Source organism: Bombina bombina, chromosome 4, assembly GCF_027579735.1.
Source record: "Bombina bombina isolate aBomBom1 chromosome 4, aBomBom1.pri, whole genome shotgun sequence".
In the NCBI taxonomy this organism is placed as follows: domain Eukaryota; kingdom Metazoa; phylum Chordata; class Amphibia; order Anura; family Bombinatoridae; genus Bombina; species Bombina bombina.
Window position 1 is genome coordinate 928,452,608 of NC_069502.1, and position 24,307 is coordinate 928,476,914.

Here is a 24,307-nt window from a genome sequence, read left to right on the forward strand (position 1 = left end):
GAGGACTGAACTTTATTATTAATAAAATACTCATTAAATAGAGACTGGAGAAGAGGGAGAATTTGCTCGCGTAGGAGTTTATAGTATTCGGCCGGAAGATCGTCCGGACCAGGCGCTTTGCCTGATTTTAAGTTATTTATCGCATCTGATATCTCTTGGATCGTAATGGGTTCATTTAGTATTTGTATATCCTGAGATGAAGCCTGTGGTAACTTAATCTGTTCCCAGAAATAATCTTTATTGGCTACATCTATTGGTGTGGAGGAGTATACTTTTTGAAAGTAATCTAGGAAGGCTTCTCTTATCTCTGAGCTTTTGATCAGTCTTTTACCTTGGTATTTAATAGCTGGAATATAGTTTTTTTGTTGTCTGGCCTTTACCATTCTAGCTAGTGTTTTAGCCGATATACCTTGGCTACCTGCAAAAAAAGCTTTTTGCTTCAAATCATCTACAGTCATTAATTGTTTAAAGAAGAGGTCTCGTTCCGATTTAGCCTTTTTGTATTTATTCCAATTTCCTGTAGAAGGATTCCGAATATATTGAGCGTATTTATTCCTAAGCGTGTTAGCTAGCTGTTCCTCTCGCTGTTTTCTTTTGGCCTTCTCCCTGATCAAATATGCTTTTATTTCGCCCCTCATAACAGCCTTTGCCGTTTCCCAGAGAATTTCAGGCTTACTCAAATAGTTCTTATTAAAATCAAAAAACTCTTTCCACCTCTGTTGCAGCCACGTAGAGAATTTAATATTATGAGAAAGATATTGAGGGAAGAACAAGCGCGCGTTACTAGCCCGAAGTGATATTCTATTCTGAATTTCTAATGAGATTATTGCGTGGTCAGATAATTTGATTTCTTTAATATCCGATTTAATATCTGACCGCAACATTTGACTAGAGATTAGAAAGAAATCTATTCTCGAAAAGGATCTAAAGGATTTAGATTCGCATGTGTATTCCCTCTGATCTGGATGTTGGATTCGCCAAATATCCTTTAGGGACAGCTTCTGGCAGAGTTTAGCAAGTAACTTTGCTTCCCTGACCTTTTTGTCAGTGGATTTACTATTAAATCTATCTAAAGTGTGTGAGAATGTCATATTATAATCACCAACAATAACTATATTCTCCCCAATAAAATTATGTAGCTTATTACCTAAAAGTTCCCAAAATCCTCTGTTTTATTGGGTCCGTATAAGTTGCAAAATACATATGGGTTTTGATTAATCTGAATTTTAACGATTTGATATCTTCCTTCTAGGTCATTTTCTGCTGAGACTACCTGGTACTCTAGCTGTTTATTTAACAAGATGGCCAATCCTCTTTTCTTTTGGCTATAAGGTGTAAATAACACCTCACCAACCCATTTGCTTTTAAGTTTCAATGCTTCTACCGGGGGGAGATGGGTCTCTTGAATAAAAGCTATATCTGGTTTATAAACCCCGAGGTGTTTTATCATTAATTTCCGTTTGATAGGTGAGGAGATTCCCCCAATATTCCAAGATAACAACTTTAATTTATGCATCTTTATTACTTAACTGGTAGTGGGGTGGGAGGAAGGGGAAGATACGGGAAAAAGGGAGAGGGGAAAGGAGAAAGAGAAGAAAAAAAAAAAAAACCCCTGGCTGCGGCGGAGTAACCTTTCCTCCAGCCGCGGAACCCAGCCGTAACAAAAACCTTATAACTTTATAGGATCCCATTGTCTAAGCAAAAAGCTTGGATTTCCTCTGGTTTGGTAAACGCGAGTGTGGCACCATCCCTCTCCAGCAAGATCTTGGCTGGGTACAAAAGCCTCGCCTTAATATTGGCTTTAATAAGTCTGGAGCAGTATGGTGCCATCACCTTCCGTTTAGCTTGTGTTTCCATTGAAAAGTCTTGAAACAAGAGAAGCCTTGTTTGGCCTAACATAATTCCATTGTTTTTACGATAAAGCCTGAGCAAATGAAACTTGTCCTGAAAGTTTAAAAACGTTATAATTACAGGTCTGGGTTTTAGGGACCCATCTAGTTGTTTACGTAGTGATCCTATTCTATGGGCCCTTTCCACTGGGATTACCAAATTCTCTATACAGCTACCAACTAACTGTGGGAGTGTCGAGGAAGCAAATTTCAAGAGGTCTGAAAATTCTACAGTTTCAGGTAGCCCAATAACTCTTAGGTTATTGCGGCGTGATCTATCTTCTAGATCTTCTAATCTTGCCTGTAATATGTGCAAGATTTTCTCTTGCGCGGTAGTAGTCTGTTCTATCGTGTGTATTTTGTCTTCAGCATCTGAAACTCTGGTTTCTAATTCTAGAAGTCTAGGTGCAATCTGTTTAACCTCTGTTGATAGATTGGAAATTTCTTGTTTCAGCCCTTCAAACTGCGGTGTAAAGAGTAGAGATATTTGGTGTAGGAGTGCTGTTGTGTCAATGTTACTTATGTTGGAGTCATTATGGGCCTCCTGTTCCGTGGATTTAGCCTTTTTGTCTTTCTGCCTAGGTGGCATCGCTGGAGAATTGGGTTTAGATTGTGACATATATTTGTCCATGAGAAAGTAGGGCAGGAAAATCTCTGTCCCAATAGTGAGGTGCACGTGATTGGTGACGAAGAAAAAAAAAAAGAAAAAAAAAAAGAGAAAAGAAAAAAAAAAAAAAAAAGGGACTAGATACTAACGCCCTGTTGGGCCAAAAAAAGTGTGAGATAGTGGGTGTGAAAAGTGAGGGATTAGTAGTGGAAAAATAAGCCAGTCAGAAATAAGCCGACTGGACAGTGATCTGTTAGTGTGAGTGAGTTGGAGGGGGTGTTGTACACAATATCACCTAAGAGTTATTATATCTATATTCTAGGCTAATAAACTCAACAAGCAGTTGCTTTGCACAGCTGGTTAAATTGAGAGGTGTAAGAATTTGTTGTTAAAGGTATTGCTTTAAGATATAACCAATTACCCAGATTAATTCACAAATTCAGAAACTACGTACTCTTGCACACAATAGATCCAGGAATCTAATATCCAGCTTTCTATAACATAGGTAATCCTGGAAAAGAGCCTTAAGATACAGCCAATAGCTACCCTGCCCCTTTTCCTCCCTGCTCCTAGCTAAGGAGGTTACGCACACTATACAACTTCGGTTGGGGGAGCAATCAAACAAATAAACATCAAAACTCAAAAGGGAATTCAAGCCAATATACTTCTATGCAGTACATAAAAAGAAAAAAAAAAAAAAAAAAAAAATTTTCCCCAACACTGAAGTTTACCCAATTATAATCAGACCCTCACAATGACTACTCCCTGGTATGGTAGAAGTTGCAAATACGGGAGATATTTTTTGAATTTTTAAGAAGAGGAAAAAGAGTGAAAAGGAGTGAGCAAATAACACAAGACAACAGGAGGAGGCAAGAGAAAAAGAAAAAAAGAGAAGAAAAAAAAACAGCTGAAACCATTAAAGTTAGGGTGCCCCAGTCACATTTGTAGTTTCATTGCTATAGCGTTAGATAAAAGAAAAAGATAGCGAAAGAAGAGGGAGAAAGAAAAATACAAAAAAAGAGAAAAAGAAAAACCAAAAACAAAAAATAAGGGAACAAGAGACACAGATTAGATAATCAGCCAAGTCACCCCGTGTCCCTTAGGACCAAAAACTGTCCCAGTCAATTGTAGGTTTTCCTTTATATATCAGAGTCTGTGTTCCTTATATAGATTAGAGTCAAGCAGGAGCCAAAGATATGCAACAGTTCCTTAGTAGGGGCTTTCACATTCTCTTTGTATCTTGTGAACCTCCAGAACCAAAATGTCCGTCTGACACTTCCAAATATGAGATAATCTTTACAGCTAAATTTTTCTGGCTGGTGCCGTGGCGCTACTGTAGAAACAGGGTGGGCTGTACAGGGCTTATGATAGGGCCGCCTGACTGAAAAAGGATCCTTCTTGCCCTGAACGGGCTAATTGCCCACTTGCAGTATGTCCAGAGGCCCTATAGCTTCCGCCAGTCTTTTAAGAGGTGCTTTGCACACTGTATAGCCCAGAAAACAGCAAGAGGCTTTTTAAATGTAGTTATACACAGTGGTGAAGAGAACTTGTAGCCCAGCAGATCCCAGTTCTAACTTTGTAGTCAGGATCTCAATAAGCAAGTCAGGAAGCTCTTTAGTGGATTAGGATACAGACCAGTCTGAAGCGTTATTGTGTTAGTAGTAAAGCCACATGCAGAGCTTGTTAAATGCAGACAAGCAGCGTGTTAAATGAGATTGCTAACACAGTCCCCACACTTCCATTAACCCTCTTGCAGCCTGTCAGCCCACTTATGTCAGCAGAAGATAGCGCTTAAGCACATATAGTAGTAATAATAAAGTTACTCACATATCTGCAGTAGTATCTTGCCTATACCTCAAGATTGAAGCGAGGGCCGAGCCTGATAGTTGTGAAGATTAGCGCTGTTTGCCGTTTCTCCTCTTAAACTACCGCCTTCATCAGCCACTCCAGCTTTCTGGCGGCCGGGAGACAGCGTCTGGCCTCTTCCCTTCTCCTCCGTTGTTGTGTGGCTATATGTCAGGAAGTCCCGGCTACATTCCGTAAGCGGCTGCCTTTGTGCTCCTGTGTGTATTGAAGCTGCTACTTCTTCCTCTGGTTTTCCACCCGTTTGTAAGCAAAGCAGCTGGATCCGCAGGTCGCCTTGGCTTTCCGTGGGGCCGGTAGAAGAGAGTTGCCAGTATTGCCCTCCTGCAGCTTACCGCGTCTACCTCTTCAGCGCCTGCTTGGGAAAACAGTGATAATTTTGATCACCTTCGCTGAGCCCTAGCCGACAGGGCCAGCGGCGTCTGTATAGGACTTCCTAGCGCTGTCTAGGCCTTCCAGGCCCCTAGTCGAATAGGCCAAGGAAACTGTGCGCTGTGGGATGTGTGGAAGTTAGCTCTTTCCCTCAGAGCATCGTGCTAGCGTGCCTCTGCTAGCTCCGCCCCCCACCGGAAGTCCTGGCTCCTCCCACATGTCTAATTAGGTGAACCATTCGAAGCAGAATACTGCGGATTCCCGTATCCGTTAAGTATAGGATCCTCTAATAACTAAAAATCGTGTGAGTAAAACGTGAAAGCGCACTATACTGTAACGAAAGGCACAACACTTAGGGACACTTAGGGACAGCTAGACCCACAGGGAACTGGCCCACCCAAGGCCGGCAGACCTGGGACAATCTGGCACAAGCACAAATGCAAATAAACGTCTGGGCTTTGCAGACGCATAATCGCCAAAAATATGTGAAAGCGAAAACGATCTGCAACCTCCAGGGGGAACAAGCCCCCCTGTAAGGAGGGATAAACATAATATGGGTTAACCGCATGTGTAGTAGTAGGAAGCGGTAGGGAACTCACCTCGGAGGACAGAACCCCCAGAAGCGGATGGCTCAGCGGACCCTTGATTCCCCAAGCCCAAGGAACAAGGTGCTCTAATACAGCATATCGAACATAAACGGATTGACCTGTGTCAACGGGGCCGATTTGCATTCTTCACAAGTCGAAGAATCTGAATCTGTAAATTGAACAGTCTCAGCATCAGAATCCTTTATAACTGGATAGAGAATATAATAATATGGACTAAAGAAAAATCTAAACGGCAGGGACACTAGCAGACCAGAATTTTTCAGTCGCCACACTGTCAAGAATGCGGAAATGGAAGACCAGAACGTAAACACGACCAGTCACAAGGTGAACCGTACAGTTAAAAAAAAACAACTGCCCAACCAAAAGGTTGCATCTCTTCCAAAGGCCCCTATGTTCTAAGCCAAGAGCCGAGTTAACATTACACATAAGCAGATTGAATCGCATAACAAACATGATAAAAAAAAAAAACTCTGTTCAATAATCCCCCTTGGGAAATATTAACCCTCGATTCCAAGAACCAAAAGGAGCCTTACTGAGGCCCTATTTTTTAAACTTAAGTCCCGCAGGATAGTACCTTACAGGAAACAAATAAGATACAGTACATTCAGATGAAGTAACATGAAACGATCTTACCGAAATCTATGCCGTGGAACAGGAACACGGCCCTTCAAGTGTGATGAATAGTAGCAGCGACTCCACCATGGACTTGAGAGAAGAAAGCAGGCAGCAAAGCGAAGTTCGACAACGCCGATTGCTTGTGGAGCCGTTAATATGAGTCGGAATGGTTTCGAAGAAAGACTCCCTGCATCTCTGGACTCTAACGTTCATCCATGGCTCTCACTGAGAGGCTGACAAGATTACTTAAAACTCCCGTCCCATGTCGAAGAGTATAAGAGACTAATCTGAAACTTCTGACACTTCTCTGCCAACCTCCTGGGACAAAAGGCAAAGAATGACTGGGGGATGAGGGGAGTGGAAGTAGTATTTAAGCCTTTGGCTGGGGTGCCTTTGCCTCCACCTGGGGGCCAGGTTCTTATTTCCCAAAAGTAATGAATGCAGCTGTGGACTCTTTCCATTTATGAAGAAAAGAAAGGGCAAAAAATATTGGAAACGTTGGTCCTGAAAACAGCACAACTGATATTAATTTTTATTCATGTACAGAATAAGGTTTCTCTTTATTATTTACCATTGTTAAAAGTGATGGTAAATTTTAGCTAATCAAATTCCATATATGTAATCTTTGCCATTAAAAATGGATATGTGCACCTTTTTTAATTTTTTATTAATCTTTCCGATGAGGGTTAAATCCATGCCTATAGTAATGTTTCTATTAGAATGATATGCCAGCCCACTGGGATGAGTTTTTTGTTGTTATGACAATTCCAATGAAAATCCAATCAGTATGTGTGTCGTATGACTCTCTTGAAGTCTAGCACTTTTAAAGCTCTTAGACGGCCTATGTATAGTGGGTGGGACAGCTCTCTAGGTCAGAGCCCAGCCAAAAGAGGAATTGAAGGGGGCTGAGGAACAGAAGATACCAGGTAGGATTATAAATGAAGTATTATAAAATATAATTACCAAACAGTGTACAGCACCTTAGATGGTATCTGGAAACATTGCTCGTCTTTTCTGTATCTACACCTATGAAGATGTTTTATACAGAAGATGTTGTATTTACATTTAAGAAGATGTTTTAATAAATAATAATTATGATATTGTGCTGTGCATATACACACACTTTAAAAAAAACAAAGAACATTGCAACATTCTTAAAGTATAAAATTTACCATCAATTTAAGAGACTTCACAAAAAATGGTGCATGCAACACATAGGGAGAGCAGAGGAAGACAAGCACAAAGGGAACTTTTTTTGACAGACATAATGGCTGAATTACACCCAGCCAAGGAGGAGTAATGTATGAGGACTCAAAAAAAACTTGCAGTATCTCATAGGCAAAGTAAAACATTCTTACCACTTATCTATTACTTTCAGATAACTTTATAGAATCATCCTTACACAGGACTAATACTGTAAAATTACGTAAATACAATTTCTTACTCTCTTTGTTCCCTGAAGCTGTAAGATATTATATTACGTCACATTTGTTTCTACAGGCCCTGGCCCCGATGTAACAGCACTGTTCCTTTGATATTATCTTCAATTTTAGCCAGGTGACCAATAAAATCAGCTTGGTAGTGTGTTCCCAATAAACAGGTCCTAGGGAGAATGGTGACTATTGTTTTTCTATATGAGGATAATAGTTCTTATTTGAGAATGATCATTATTATTGTTGTCTTATCTTATATTAGGAAATTGTTTTGCTAAATGCATAGTAATACTATTATTATTCTGATAATAGCAGAAGCTTGCTGATCATTGATCTATTACCACAATTATTGTATTATTGCTAACTGCATGTTCCTCTCTCTCGTTTTATTACTGGTTTAGTATTATCAATAAATTGCATTTTCAATTATACATTTATGACTGTCATCGTCTTATCCTAATTATATTTTGGAGCACAAGAAAAAAACAAAAAACAAACAACATTTGGTGAAATATTTGGAGTACAAATATAATTATTTTGTGGGACCATCATCATTACAATATCAGACCAGACAAGAAAATGAGTGAAGTCAGATTTATAAGCTAACTCACATTATATATATATACACACACACACACAGGTGGCCCTCGTTTTACAACAGTTCAATTTACACTGTTTCAGAATAACAACCTTTTTTCCAGTCATGTGACTGCTATTGAAAAGCATTGAGAAGCAGTGCATTTATTAAAATAGCCAGTAGGTGGAGCTGTCCGCTTGTTTTGCAGCAAAGCCAAGCAAGCTGAAATTAATCAGTTTAACCAGACCTGAGCTATCAAGCAGATTTCAAAGGAACAAGATCTTCCTGTCTATAAATCAGTCCAGATTGGAATTCATAGAAAGAACTGTTTGCAGAAAATGCAAGTTTAGTCTGTGTTGTGTGATTATTTTATAAGGTTTATAAATGCTGTTTAGCAAATGTTTTTGTTAATTTAACTTAGTTTAATTATATATTCTGTGTTGTGTGATTATAATGCGGTTTAAAGCCTTCATTTCAAAGCTTTAAAAATAATGTATTAGGTGTTACTTATGACAATTTTAAGAGGGGCCTGGAACCTATCTCCCTCACTACCCATTGACTAACATTATAAACTGGGTTTCAATTTACAACCATTCCTTCTGGAACCTAACCCTGGCGTAAACTGAGGGATATATATATATATTCCAAGTTAAGGACAGCACAATCTTACTTGCTCCGACCGCCAAGGTGCACTACAAACCATAATGCATATTCCTTCCAAGAACGTAGGCACTCACTGGTCTTGTGAAAAAATCCAATTTATTAATCCGTAGAAAAAGAATTACATTTACATAACGTTTCGGTACACTCCTGTACCTTTATCAAATGTAACACAATAACATATTAAAACTTCCTGAGTGAGTGCCTATGTTCTTGGAAAGAATGTATATATATATATATATATATATATATATATATATATATATATATATATATATATATATATATATATATAAAACAAAAGTTTATGTTTTAACCAGTTGTTCTAGCAGAAAATTAACATGACTGTCTACCACTTTAACATGACAGGTACCAAAACAGGTTTACAGATCCAAGACTTACACTGTTGGAAAGATAGGCGATTACCTTTCCAACAGAGGGTCTTGGGGGTCTGTAGCCGCTTAGATGCCCGAGATACAGGCTTCTAAGCAGCATGCCCCCTTTTCCTATACTTAACATTGTTAAGTTTACATAAAGTTGTGCGGTGACGACATCACGTCATTGCGCGTGACGTCACCGCAGATAAAGTGAAGCCCCGGCGATGCCTGTCATTATACAGGCCCGATCGCCGGGGTAGGAGCCGATGGGAGCCCCCAGATCTCCCTCAAGGTGGGAGAGTGCTAGTGACGGCTCTGAGCCGTCGTTAGCACCTGAGTGGGAAACTCTGCGACGGCTCAGAGCCGTCATTAGCACTGAAAGGGTTAAGAACGCTGGACAGAACTGGTTTATTAGTGGGTGAATTTATCCACCAATCAGCAAGAACAACCCAGGTTGTTCACCAAAAATGGGCCAGCATCTAAACTTACATTCTTGCTTTTCAAATAAAGATACCAAGAGAATTAAGAAAATTTGATAATAGGAGTAAATTAGAAAGTTGCTTAAAATTGCATGCTATATCTGAATCACAAAAGAAAAAAAATTTGGGTTCAGTGTCCATTTATTTGTATACCACGGCCAAATTCTGTAGCGCTGGATAGCTATATATAAAAATGGAACATCCCCTCAAACATTAACCATGCAAGTTGGGAGAATAATAAATATAATTTTGACATACCTTATCTTTGATTTGCCATGAACTTCCATGTGAATACAGTCTCTTCTCCCACAAAAGAACCACCATCCCACGGGCCTGAAGCAAACTAGAACATACATCCCTCATAACTCTAGAAACCCTTGACAGTTGGCACAAGCTAAAGCCATCAAGAAAGCCTGCAATGTGTTGCAAAACTTCATAAGGCAAATTACTAAACCGATCTTGAGGTGCTCCAAAAGAACTCGCAGAGTCAGTCTGACAAGATGAATGAGGTTGAATTCCAAAAGATCTCAAATGTCGATCGTGAATAATTTTGGATCCTTGTGTTGATGGACAAAATCTACGCTGGGAATATGTACATCCATAATACGCCAAAGGACATCTTTGTTCCATCCAGCCATTAAGGCCTGCATGAATGTCCCCATGAACATTCTTGAAATGAGAAGAAAATTCATCTCTTCTAAATAATTGCCCGCATACAAATGTAAACATTGATCTTTGTTTGGTTTGATATCTTGCAACATATTCTAGTACTAAATCCAAGCCAAGTGCTTGAAAAGGACTAGGATTACAAAGCTGTGGATTAGCATGATCACATGCTGAAGCTGATGCAATATCTCCTACCATTGTATCAGTTGCCAATATTGCTGAAGGAAGCGAAAAGGTCTGTGTTCCAAAGTCAACGTGATACCCATCAACGTTTCTGCTGTCAGAAATTCCCCTCCCCCCTGGCGAGTCCCCCAAACAAAAAAGCAATGCTGCCGTTATCAGGTCAATTCCATTGAGGCCCATAGGATCATCTTCAGTCACTAAATCTGAAGTATCAACAGCTTTGTCTTCCATTTTTGCTTTGAACCAGTATGCATCAACCAGAAATGGGCGTCTTCCAAAAACAGCTACATTTCTTAAACCTTGTTCATCTTTTTTTTCTAACAATTGTTCTTTTGTAGCCTCATCAGCCTTTATGCCATTTGTCAAGTTTGTGGATGATGGAAGTAGTGCCACACCAGGCAAAGAATCCTTGGAGTTTAATAGCTGCTCCCTGGAATCTACATCCAAAAGTTTATCAACACCATTTTGTTTTGATTCAGAAGTGTGTATTTTACTTTCATTTTGTTCAGTATGCATATTTTCAGTATGGAAGCCATTACATAACACATTGGAATTATCTAGGCTATTTTCACTAACCACTTCATAACTTCCATTTGCTCCAGGATAGAAATCACTTGAACCATTTTGATGCAAATGTTTCATTGAGCTACAGAGAATTCCACCAACTGCCCCAATTTCTTCTTCATCTTCATATTCCTGATCTTTAACAATCATACAACCAGCACCATTTTGCTCTGCCATCTGAAAGTTTCTGTTCATCTCACAGCTTGCATCAAGTAACCTACCATTAAGCATAGCAATGTCTCTTGTGGCATTATTCAGGATATCTAATGCAGCTGCTAAACTCTTAGTTGTCTCCACAGTTGCTTGATAAAGGGCACTGTATGATTCTTCATCACCAGATAAACCATTTGCAAGTGTTGAATTACTCTCAACTGTGTTGACAGTAATTTGTTCTTGAGCTTCAAGTTTCTCTGTTTTTTTGGACACCATAGTTGCCACTTTGAGTGACTCCAGAAGCATTCTTTGATCTTGAAGAGCTAAGGCCATATCTAGCTGCTCTACTTCATCAACATCTTTACTTAAGTTTTCATAGGATTTTCTGTCTGCATAACTTACTGGCCACCTGTTCCATTCCATCGTACAGCACACTACACTTGCAGGACATGACTGCAGATGCTCAGCCAACTTGTTACGAGTAACAATAAAAGGACAGCCAAAGCCATTATTTAAGCAAGGCACTCTTTCAAGAGGACATAATATGCGGTGCTCATCAGCTTTGCAGGAGTGAAAGACAGCTCCACACACATGTGGGCAGCCTATCAAATCACAGGAAACTCCAGCCTCTGGTCTAATCATGCAACGTCGACTAACACAATTGACACAGTGTGAATGCTGAAGTCTTTCATCCATGATGACACCAGATCTGAAAAACAGAAAGAAAAGAAAAATGTTTTTTGTAGTAGTTTATTGAAAAAAACCACCTACACAAAGCAGCATTATACGTAATCGGGTAATACATTTAAAATAAGACAAAACACAGCATTTTATGAATATTTTCAAATCAGAAAGTAATTGTAAACTGCATATATTTTTTATTAAAATGGAAAAAGGCAAACTCCCATGACTAGTGGGCCACTATGCCAGGAACAGTGTAACACCAATTTAATCATCATTTGTGTTCACATTTTAATATATAATGTCACGGATACCAGGCTGCCAAGGCCACCCCCTCTCTCCTATGTGGATTATTGTGTTCCCACTTGTTCCCCTTTTGTGTGTTACCATGATTGAACTTTGCCCTGAGAGAGCTAATCGGTAGCCCGCCTGGCCCCTTCCTGCCTTGCCGAGTCCCAGCTGGAATCTTATGGAACTATTAGCCGGCTGGGCTCGCAAGAGATCCCCGCTGAACTTTAACCTAGGTTGCTCCAGAGGCCCTTTGCCCCAGGGATCCGCTCTTCTGAGGACTTGTTATACCCTTGATGGGCATCAGTTGGGGTGATTCCTAAGAGGGAGCTTGTTCAGGAACCTGGGGTTCTGGACACCTCTCTACCTCATGCTGGCCTAAGTAACCCTTTGCCAGGCTGCCGCTCCGGCCCCCAGCCACGGATCAGGTCGCTTTTTGGACTGTGACATCTGGGGGTCCGGAATAGCCGCCGCTCCCTAAGGATCACCCCGAAATTATGACCTAGCTATTGTGGTATCTCTATATTCCTATGACTCCTATTGTGCCAGCCTGTCTGGAGGGGCGGTGATTTCTTGATCAGATAAGGCTCTCATCAGATGGCAAATGAGTATTTAAGCTGTGTGTTTGCCCCAATAAACTCTGTCCGTGTTTCACCTTAATACTGGTCTGGTTAGAGCTGTCTGAGCTCTAACCAGACATATAGTGCTTCTACAGTCAGTAAACTTACAAGAATTTATACTCACTAGGGCTGCACGATTAATCGTGGATGCAGTTTTAAACCGCAAATAATCGCTGCGGTTTTAAAACCGCGAGAGTACACGATTTAAAAATAAATAAATCTTTGAGTAACCTTCTGTTAAATCCAAATAGTTTTAAGGTCAAAATTATAACTAAGACAAACAGTCCTAATAGTGACTGTCATATTTTAGCTATATGCGTAATACCAATTATTTTCCCGCCTAAACAGGCTAACCACTATAGGTAAAGTTTTTTAAAAAAATGAATAGAGCTCCCATCAGCTCTATAACCCCCTGACTGGTTTCGCCCGTATCGGGCTTTTTCAAAGGCCTTTGAAAAAGCCCGATACGGGCGAAACCGGTCAGGGGGTTATAGAGCTGATGGGAGCTCTATTAATTTTTTAAAAAACTTTACCTATAGTGGTTAGCCTGTTTAGGCGGGAAAATAATTGGTATTACGCATATAGCTAAAATATATGACAGTCACTATTAGGACTGTTTGTCTTAGTTATAATTTTGACCTTAAAACTATTTGGATTTAACAGAAGGTTACTCGTAATTAACTATTTAGTAAGCTGTTTTCAAGGGGCAACCTCACAATATTATATTGGGGGAACTAACGTAGTTATACGTAGAGCCAGATAACTGTAGCTTACCGGTGTATTATCTAACGTTTGCCACTACATAAAAGATCTTTCAGTCAGTACCTCAACAGCGCCACAGCTATACTAGTCTAGCTTAAGGAGCACATATACCTAATCTGTTAAAATCAGTTCACTTTTGGCTAACAACAAATGAAGAAAATAAGTATCCGGTTCTAAAGTGATGTACACAAAGCACAATATTGCATTTCTATTGTGACACTGAATCACACGAAAAGATCAAACTATTATATGAGAGAACATAAGATACTAAAAATATTGCAGTAAGAAGGGCAAACACAAGATAATATCGAAAATAGTGGCACAATATTGCGGCCACATATTGACAATACAAGTCTGTTCCTCTATCACTGAAAAACAAATAGCCAATTGTAACAGGTGATGTAGCTTACTAATCCAATAGCTACTAATATTCAGCACATTTATACTGGCTGAGACATTAGATGCAAGAAGTGTACTAAGCTATTTATAAGTACACAGTATTAGCAAATACCTACAAAAAAATACCTTTCAGTCAGTACTTCAATAGCTATACTAGCCCAGCTGAAGATGCATATATTCCTAATTGGTTAGAATTAGTTTACTTTTGGCTAACAACTAATAAATTCAAGGAAATAAGTATCCGGTTCTAGAGTAATATACACAAAGCACAATATTGCATTTCTAGTGTGACACTGAATCACACGAAAAGATCAAATTACTGTATGAGAGAACAGAAGATACTAAAAACATTGCAGTAAGAGGGGCAAACATAAGATAATATCACAAACAGTGGCACAATATTGCGGCCACTGATTTACAATACTAGTTTGTTCCTCTACCACTGAAAAACAAATAGCCAAATGTAACAGGTGGTGTAGCTTATTAATCTAATAGCTAAAAATATTCAGCATAATCAGACTGGCTGAGACATTAGGTGCAAGAAGTGTACTAAGCTATTCATAAGTACACAGTATTAACATTTGTATTTGTTGTAATGAATAATAGACGTACGACTAGCTAGTACAAATAAATCTAAATGATATGGCTTTACTTACACTGCATATAAATCCTCAGAGAACCTTTAACAACTTATGGTGATAATAAACCCACAAAACTGTGGAATTAAGTTGATCTAATAAGATACATATTAGCCATTTGAATGTTTCAAGACATATCCAGAACAATATAGGTGCATATTCTGTCATATGAAACCACATCTATTATGAATATCTATATCAACTATACTCCACAATAAAATTGAATATAAGTGATATTTATCATACAGAGGGTATTTTACAACTGCACTTTGTAGATATATTTCTGAGGTCACTGAACATCACTTATACTTACCTAAATCCAATAAGCAGAAACCAACAACTTATTTCAATAGCCAAACATATGTGTATTTGACACATAAAGATTTACCCTTTACTATCAGGAATATTACTGAATCAAGAGGTCTCATTTATAACTCCCTACCTAAACAACTTCCTTCTAAGCACCTTTTACACATCAAAGGCTTACAGAGGATTAAGGAAGTGGCTTACCACTATTAGGTTGTTTTTAATTGAGTGTTTTATTTTAATAAAATTTAATAAAAGTTATATTTTAAATTCCCAATTTCTCCACTATAAGTCCAGACACAGAGTGCTGTATGTGCAGTCTTTTAGAGAGGTCTCTTCCTCTCTGTTGGTTGAATAGATTACTTAACTGCACAGCACCACCTTTTCTGCCATCATAAGTACAGAAAAATTAACTATATGTTAGCAACTTACGGCAATCATAGAAAAGGCTGCCGCAGTGGTGCCACTGTATATCAGTTGTGGTAAAGATTAAATAAAACCTGTTTGTAACTTACTTATTGCACTTAGAGGGGTTGTGCCCTGTTTCTTTTCTTTTTTATTTCTTGTAGTTTATCCGGTCTCCAGAACCGTGTATCAGTTGTGGCAGCAACCCAGTGATGTAAATTTGTGAAACATTCTTTGCAATTTGGATGTCATTCTACAGACATATATCCTTTTATTGTTATATTTGATGTGCATTTACTGTGAGCATTTGTGTGGAGTGTGGGGTGCTTTTTAATGGTGTGTTGTATCATTTATTTACTAATTCTGACCAAGGCCTGACAAAAAGATTGCACGTCTGGTACATCCGCCAGACGTTTACGTAGCAAAATGGAGAAGGCATATATTCAACCCTTTAGGGAACTTGCCAATAATCCTTTCTCCAAACCTTCTTGGAGAAAAGACAAAATTCTAGAAATCCTAATTCTACTCCAAGAGTAGCCCTTGGATTCACACCAAGAGATATTTACGCCATATCTTGTAATAAATCCTTCTAGTTACAGGTTTACGAGCCTGAATCATGGTCTCTATGACCGATTCTGAAAAGCCCCGCTTGGATAAAATTAAGAGTTCAATCTCCAAGCAGTCAGCTTCAGAGAAACTAGATTTGGATGATGGAAGTGCCCTTGAAGTAGAAGGTCCTTCCTCAACGGAAGCCTCCATGGTGGAAGAGATGACATGTCCACCAGATCTGCATACCAAATCCTGTGAGGCCAGGCCGGTGCAATGAGGATGAACAACGCCCTCTCCTGCTTGATTCAAGCAATAACCCGAGGAAGAAGAGCAAATGGAGGAAATAGGTATGCTAGACTGAAGGTCCAAGGTACCGCTAGGGCATCTATCAGCACAGCCTGAGGGTCCCTGCACCTCAACCCGTATCTCAGAAGTTTTGCATTCTTCCGAGATACCATGAGATCCAGTTCCGGTTGACCCCATTTTAGAATCAGTTTGGAAAACACTTCCGGATGGAGTTCCCACTCCCCCGGATGAAAGATCTGCCTGCTCAGGAAATCCGCCTCCCAGTTGTCCACCCCTGGGATGTGGATTGCCGACAGACAACTGTGGGACCCCGCCCAACTGAATTATTTTGGTTACCTCTGTCATCGCCAAGGAACTCCTGGTTCCTCCCTGATGATTGATGTAAGCCACAGAAGTTATGTTGTCCGACTGGAACCTGATAAACTGGACCAAGGCTAACTGGGGCCAGGCCAGAAGAGCATTGTAGATCGCTCTTAATTCCTGAATGTTTATAGGTAGAACAGACTCTGACTGAGCCCAAACTCCCTGAGCATTTAAGGAGCCCCAGACTGCTCCCCATCCTAAAACACTGGTGTCTGCGGAAGCAGGTTCCCTGGGAGAGATGATCCCGAAACAACCACCATTGAAGAGAGTCCCTTGTCTCCTGCTCCAGAAGCAACTGAGGAGACAAATCTGCATAATCTCTGTTCCATTGTCTGAGCATGCTTAATTGCAGCGGTCTCAGATGAAACCGAGCAAACAGGATGATGTGCATTGCCGCTACCATCAACCCGACTACCTCCATGCACTGAGCCACTGATGGCCGAGGAGTGGACTGAAGAGCTAGACGAATATCGAAAATCTTTGATTTCCTGACCTCTGTCTGAAAAATCTTCATTGATAGGAAATCTATAATGGTTCCCAAGAAAGTTACCCTTGTATTTGGGACTAAGGAACTCTTTTCCAAATTTACCTTCCCTTCATTAGATTGCAGGAAGGATAACAACATTTCCGTGTGGGATCTTGCTTGTTGAAAGGAAGGCACCTGGACTAGTATGTCATCCAGATAGGGTGCCACTGCAATGCCCCAGAACCGAAGCACCGTCAACAGCAAACCCAGAACCTTTGAGAAAATTATGGGAGCTGTGGCAAGACCGAAGGGAAGAGCCACGAATTGGAAGTGTTTGTCTAGAAAGGCAAACCATAGAAACTTGTGATGATCCCTGTGAATGGGAACATGCAAGTACGCGTCCTTTAAATCCACAGTTGTCATAAATTGAGCCTCTTGGACCAAGGGGAGTATGGAGCGAATAGTCTCCATCTTGAAGGACGGTACTCTGAGAAATTTGTTTAAACTCTTGAGATCTAAAATTGTCCTGAAGGTTTTCTCTATTTTGGGAACCACGAACAGGTTGGAATAAAATCCCAGACCCTGTTCCTGAATCGTAACAGGAACTATCACTCCCAGGTCGGAGAGGTCTCCTACACAGCGTAAGACCACCTCTCTTTTTGTCTGGTCTGCAGATAATCTTGAAAGCAGAAACCTGCCTCTGGGAGGAAAACTTTTGAACTCTAGTTTGTATCCCTGGGACACTATTTCTACTGCCCAGGGATCCTGAACATCTATAACCCAAGCCTGATCGAAGAAGGAAAGTCTTTGATTTAATAGCAGGCTTCTTGGATTGATTTCCCTTACTCCAAGACTGATTGCGTCTCCATGAAGGTTTAGACTGTTCCTGCTTGGAGACGGAAGAGGAGGAATTACCCTTGAAATTTCGAAAGGAATGAAAATTACTCGGTCGTCCCTTTTGTTTGTTTCTCTTATCCTGAGGAAGATAACCCTTACTTCCCGTGATATTGGAGATTTCCGTCAAGCCAGGTCCGTACAAGGTCTTCCCCTTGTAAGGAATCGCTAAAAGCTTAGACTTAGAGGATACATCCGCAGACCAAGGCTTTAACCATAAGGCTCTGCGAGTTAGAACAGAGAAACTCAAAATCTTTGCTCCCAGTTTGATAACTTGAAGGGAAGCATCCGTAATAAAGGAATTAGCTAATTTAAGAGCTTTTATCCTATCCAGGGGAGTTTCAGTCCTGATAGCGTCATACAACGCATCAAACCAATATGCCGCCGCACTAGTGACGGTAGCAATGCCCACAGCTGGCTGCCATTGTAAGCCCTGGTGTACATACAACTTTTTTTTTGTGTAACCCTTCTAATTTTTTGTCCATTGGAACTTTGAAAGCACAATTATCCTCTATGGGTATAGTAGTCCTCTTAGCTAAGGTGGAAACGGCTCCTTCCACCTTGGGGACTGTTTGCCAAGCCTCTTTAATCGAGTCGGCTATGGGAAACATCTTTTTAAACATAGGAGATGGGGAAAAAGGTATACCCGGTCTCTCCCACTCCTTAGCAATGATCTCAGAAGCTCAGTCTGGTACCGGAAAAACATCTATTGAGGACAGTACCTCAAAATATTTGTTCAGCTTGCTAGATTTCTTAGGATTAACAACTACTGTGGATTCGCTGTCGTCCAATGTAGCTAAAACCTCCTTAAGTAACAGACGGAGGTGCTCTAGCTTAAAACTGAAAGATACAACTTCAGTATCAGCAAGAGGAATTACACTGTCAGAATCTGAAGTTTCACCTTCAGATGCTACTACATTATCCTCCTCCTCAGGCTTCTGTGAGGGGATATCTGAAATAGCAACAACTGCATCAGAAACCTTGCTTACTGAATGTCTGATTTTCCTCTTACGCTTACCCTGTAACATTGAGAAAGCAGAAACTGCAGAAGACATGAGAGGAGTAATGTCTTTTAAAGTGACTCCCGCGGGAGCTAGAGAGGAAGCGCAGGGCACTGCATGAGAGGGCGGTAAAATTTGGGACGCATGAGGAGAAAGTTGCGGCATATATTGAACCTCGTCATTAGACTCCTGGACAACATCCACTTTAGAAAAAGTTGGCTCAGAAAAAAAAATGTTTCCCTGTAATTTAAAGTCCTCTCAATACATGAGGAACAGAAAGGGATTGGTGGTTCCACATTGGCATCAAAACACAAGGAACAAGTGACATTTTGCAATGCCCCTTGGTCCATTCTGATTCGCAATAGTACAATTATCAAATAAAAACCTTAATTTTGTAATAAAAAATTTTAAGTGTAAAAACGTTACTGGCCCTTTAAATTTTAAAATGTAACTTTTTTACTGGAGATTGTAAAACGCACTAAATAGACCAGAAAAAAAACAATATGACCCATCTACACCTCAGCAGCTTTGCTGGAGGTGCCTACCTGACTCGCTAAAACCAGAGCTCTTTTTCTCACTTCTGGAAAACGATCCGGTCCTAGAAACGCATGCTTAATGAAGAATCGTGCGTTTCTAGGCAAAGCTTGAAAATTTCTGAGCTGACTATCTCCACACTGAGGCGCGCTGAAATGGCGCGCAACTCAGCAAAGATCCGCCCATCGTGGGCATTGCCAGTAACACACAATTTCCTGGTTGGTATTTTTCTGAGTTAAACCGCCGGGAGACTTAACCACCAGAGTCATAATAAATACTATTCTCCCAGCCCCAGCGTCTGCATCCTAATGCTGTCCAAGTTCTCTCCAAGTCTATGAGAGTTTACAGTGCCCCCAATAATAAAGTGCCCTCTTTTAACTGAGCCCTTTATATTGTATATTTCTATGTAATGAAGTGCTCCCTTCTTTCTGAGTGTGTCTGATATCCCAGAAATAATAAAGGAGCACTTACCTCATATATCTGCCTGACAGCAAGGCAGTTCACCAGGTATGAGAGGTCCTCTCCCTCACATGGACCTGTGAAAGAAAGGAAATTCCTGAGTAAATATCCCTCAGGTTTTCAGGGTTAGGGCAGCATCAATATATGGGAGGCGCAGTGAGAATTATGTCCCACAAGTTTCCATTGCTCTAAAGCCACCACTGCTCTACTGAAGAGACTGATATGAAATACGGCTACACCGTAGGACAGAGCAGCACAATCTTGTACCACTTTAAAAATAATAAACTCTTGATTGAAGAATCTTAACTAACACCTAACTTTACCACTGCCTAGCACTAACGTAGGCAAAGAGAATGACTGGAGTGGGAGTGAGGGGAGGTGATATTTAACAGCTTTTGCTGTGGTGCTCTTTGCTGCCTCCTGCTGACCAGGAGGTGAATATCCCAATAGTAATTAAGATGATCCGTGGACTCATCGTGTCATTAAAAAGAAAAAAGGATAAAACGAAATTTATGCTTACCTGATAAATTTATTTATTTCTTGACACGGTGAGTCCACGGATCATCATCAATTACTGTAGGGAATAACACTCCTGGCCAGCAGGAGGAGGCAAAGAGCGCCACAGCAAAGCTAATAAATATCACTTCCTACCCACAATCCCCCAGTCATTCGACCAAAGTTAAGAAGAGAAAGGAAGTAACAAGGTGCAGAGGTGTCTGAGGTTTATATAAAAAAACCTGTCTGAAAAATACAGGGCGGGCCGGGTCAAGAAAACATAATTTATGCTTACCTGATAAATTCCTTTCTTCTGTAGTGTGATCAGTCCACGGGTCATCATTACTTCTGGGATATTACTCCTCCCCAACAGGAAGTGCAAGAGGATTCACCCAGCAGAGCTGCATATAGCTCCTCCCCTCTACGTCACTCCCAGTCATTCGACCAAGGACCAACGAGAAAGGAGAAACCAAGGGTGTAGTGGTGACTGGAGTATAATTTATAAAATATTTACCTGCCTTAAAAAACAGGGCGGGCCGTGGACTGATCACACTACAGAAGAAAGGAATTTATCAGGTAAGCATAAATTATGTTTTCTTCTGTTAAGTGTGATCAGTCCACGGGTCATCATTACTTCTGGGATACCAATACCAAAGCAAAAGTACACGGATGACGGGAGGGATAGGCAGGCTCTTTATACAGAAGGAACCACTGCCTGAAGAACCTTTCTCCCAAAAATAGCCTCCGAGGAAGCAAAAGTGTCAAATTTGTAAAATTTGGAAAAAGTATGAAGCGAAGACCAAGTTGCAGCCTTGCAAATCTGTTCAACAGAGGCCTCATTCTTAAAGGCCCAAGTGGAAGCCACAGCTCTAGTAGAATGAGCTGTAATTCTTTGAGGAGGCTGCTGTCCAGCAGTCTCATAGGCTAAACGAATTATGCTACGAAGCCAAAAAGAAAGAGAGGTAGCAGAAGCCTTTTGACCTCTCCTCTGACCAGAGTAAACGACAAACAGGGAAGACGTTTGTCGAAATTCCTTAGTTGCCTGTAAGTAAAACTTTAGGGCACGAACTACATCCAGATTGTGCAGAAGACGTTCCTTCTTCGAAGAAGGATTTGGACACAAAGAAGGAACAACAATCTCTTGATTGATATTCCTGTTAGTGACTACCTTAGGTAAGAACCCAGGTTTAGTGCGCAGAACTACCTTATCCGAATGAAAAATCAAATAAGGAGAATCACAATGTAAGGCTGATAACTCAGAGACTCTTCGAGCCGAGGAAATAGCCATTAAAAATAGAACTTTCCAAGATAACAACTTTATATCAATGGAATGGAGGGGTTCAAACGGAACACCCTGTAAAACGTTAAGAACAAGGTTTAAACTCCATGGCGGAGCAACAGTTTTAAACACAGGCTTAATCCTGGCCAAAGCCTGACAAAAAGCCTGAACGTCTGGCACTTCTGACAGACGTTTGTGTAACAGAATGGACAGAGCTGAGATCTGTCCCTTTAATGAACTAGCAGATAAACCCTTTTCTAAACCTTCTTGTAGAAAAGACAATATCCTAGGAATCCTAACCTTACTCCAAGAGTAACCTTTGGATTCACACCAATATAGGTATTTACGCCATATCTTATGGTAAATCTTTCTGGTAACAGGCTTCCTAGCCTGTATTAAGGTGTCAATAACTGACTCAGAAAACCCACGTCTTGATAAAATCAAACGTTCAATTTCAAAGCAGTCAGCTTCAGAGAAGTTAGATTTTGATGTTTGAAAGGGCCCTGTATCAGGAGGTCCTGTTTCAGAGGTAGAGACCAAGGTGGACAGGATGACATGTCCACCAGGTCTGCATACCAAGTCCTGCGTGGCCACGCAGGCGCTATTAGAATCACTGATGCTCTCTCCTGTTTGATTCTGGCAATCAATCGAGGAAGCATCGGGAAGGGTGGAAACACATAAGCCATCCTGAAGTCCCAAGGTGCTGTCAGGGCATCTATTAGGACTGCTCCTGGATCCCTGGATCTGGACCCGTAACGAGGAAGCTTGGCGTTCTGTCGAGACGCCATGAGATCTATCTCTGGTTTGCCCCAACGTCGAAGTATTTGGGCAAAGACCTCCGGATGAAGTTCCCACTCCCCCGGATGAAAAGTCTGACGACTTAAGAAATCCGCCTCCCAGTTCTCCACTCCCGGGATGTGGATTGCTGACAGGTGGCAAGAGTGAGACTCTGCCCAGCGAATTATCTTTGATACTTCCATCATTGCTAGGGAGCTTCTTGTCCCTCCCTGATGGTTGATGTAAGCTACAGTCGTGATGTTGTCCGACTGAAACCTGATGAACCTCCGAGTTGTCAACTGGGGCCAAGCCAGGAGGGCATTGAGAACTGCTCTCAATTCCAGAATGTTTATTGGCAGGAGACTCTCCTCCTGACTCCATTGTCCCTGAGCCTTCAGAGAATTCCAGACGGCGCCCCAACCTAGAAGGCTGGCGTCTGTTGTTACAATTGTCCAGTCTGGTCTGCTGAATGGCATCCCCCTGGACAGATGTGGCCGAGAAAGCCACCATAGAAGAGAATTTCTGGTCTCTTGATCCAGATTCAGAGAAGGGGACAAGTCCCCATTCCACTGACTTAGCATGCATAGTTGCAGTAGTCTGAGGTGTAAGCGAGCAAATGGTACTATGTCCATTGCCGCTACCATTAAGCCGATTACCTCCATGCATTGAGCCACTGACGGGTGTTGAATGGAATGAAGGGTGCGGCAAGCACTTTGAAGTCTTGTTAACCTGTCCTCTGTCAGGTAAATCTTCATTTCTACAGAATCTATAAGAGTCCCCAGGAAGGGAACTCTTGTGAATGGAACGAGTGAACGAGTGAACTTTTCTTTTCGTTCACCTTCCATCCATATGACCTTAGAAAAGCCAGTACTAACTCTGTATGAGACTTGGCAGTTTGAAAGCTTGAAGCTTGTATCAGAATGTCGTCTAGGTACGGAGCTACCGAAATTCCCCGCGGTCTTAGTACCGCCAGAAGAGCACCTAGAACCTTTGTGAAGATTCTTGGAGCTGTAGCCAATCCGAATGGAAGAGCTACAAACTGGTAATGTCTAGAAAGGCAAACCTTAGATACCGGTAATGATCTTTGTGGATCGGTATGTGAAGGTAAGCATCCTTTAAATCCACTGTGGTCATGTATTGACCTTCTTGGATCATGGGTAAAATTGTCCGAATAGTCTCCATTTTGAACGATGGAACTCTTAGGAATTTGTTTAGGATCTTTAAATCCAGGATTGGTCTGAAAGTTCCCTCTTTTTTGGGAACCACAAACAGATTTGAGTAAAACCCTTGTCCCTGTTCCGATCGTGGAACTGGATGGATTACTCCCATTAACAACAGCTCTTGTACGCAGCGTAGAAACGCTTCTTTCTTTGTTTGGTTTGTTGACAACCTTGACAGATGAAATCTCTCTCTTGGAGGAGAGTATTTGAAGTCCAGAAGGTATCCCTGAGATATTATCTCTAACGCCCAGGGATCCTGGACATCTCTTGCCCAAGCCTGGGCGAAGAGAGAAAGTCTGCCCCCCACTAGATCCGATCCCGGATCGGGGGCCCTCAATTCATGCTGTTTTAGTGGCAGCAGCAGGTTTCCTGGCCTGCTTGCCCTTGTTCCAGGACTGGTTAGGTCTCCAGCCTTGTCTGAAGCGAGCACCAGATCCTTCTTGTTTTGGAGCGGTGGAAGTTGATGCTGCTCCTGCTTTGAAATTCCGAAAGGAACGAAAATTAGACTGTCTAGCCTTAGGTCTGGCTTTGTCTTGAGGCAGGGCGTGGCCCTTACCTCCTGTAATGTCAGTGATAATTTCTTTTAAACTGGGCCCAAATAAGGTCTGCCCTTTGAAAGGTATATTAAGTAATTTGGACTTAGAAGTTACATCAGCTGACCAGGATTTTAGCCACAGTGCCCTGCGCGCCTGAATGGCGAATCCGGAATTCTTAGCCGTAAGTTTAGTTAAATGTACTACGGTTTCCGAAATGAATGAATTAGCTAGCTTAAGTATTCTAAGCCTGTCCGAAATGTCGTCCAGCGTAGCTGAACTAAGG

General features: G+C 41.1%; 1 protein-coding gene across 2 annotated transcripts in view; it reads right to left on the reverse strand.

Moving 5' to 3' along the window:
• FBXO30 (F-box protein 30) overlaps positions 1-24,307 on the reverse strand; it is a 223,148-nt gene that overhangs the window by 72,415 nt on the left and 126,426 nt on the right. For both annotated transcript variants that reach the window (XM_053711887.1, XM_053711888.1), the window contains exon 2: positions 9,739-11,755. In XM_053711887.1, the coding sequence (XP_053567862.1) occupies positions 9,739-11,742 (2,004 nt within the window). In that variant the 5' untranslated portion in view covers positions 11,743-11,755. The remainder of the gene's footprint in view (positions 1-9,738; positions 11,756-24,307) is intronic.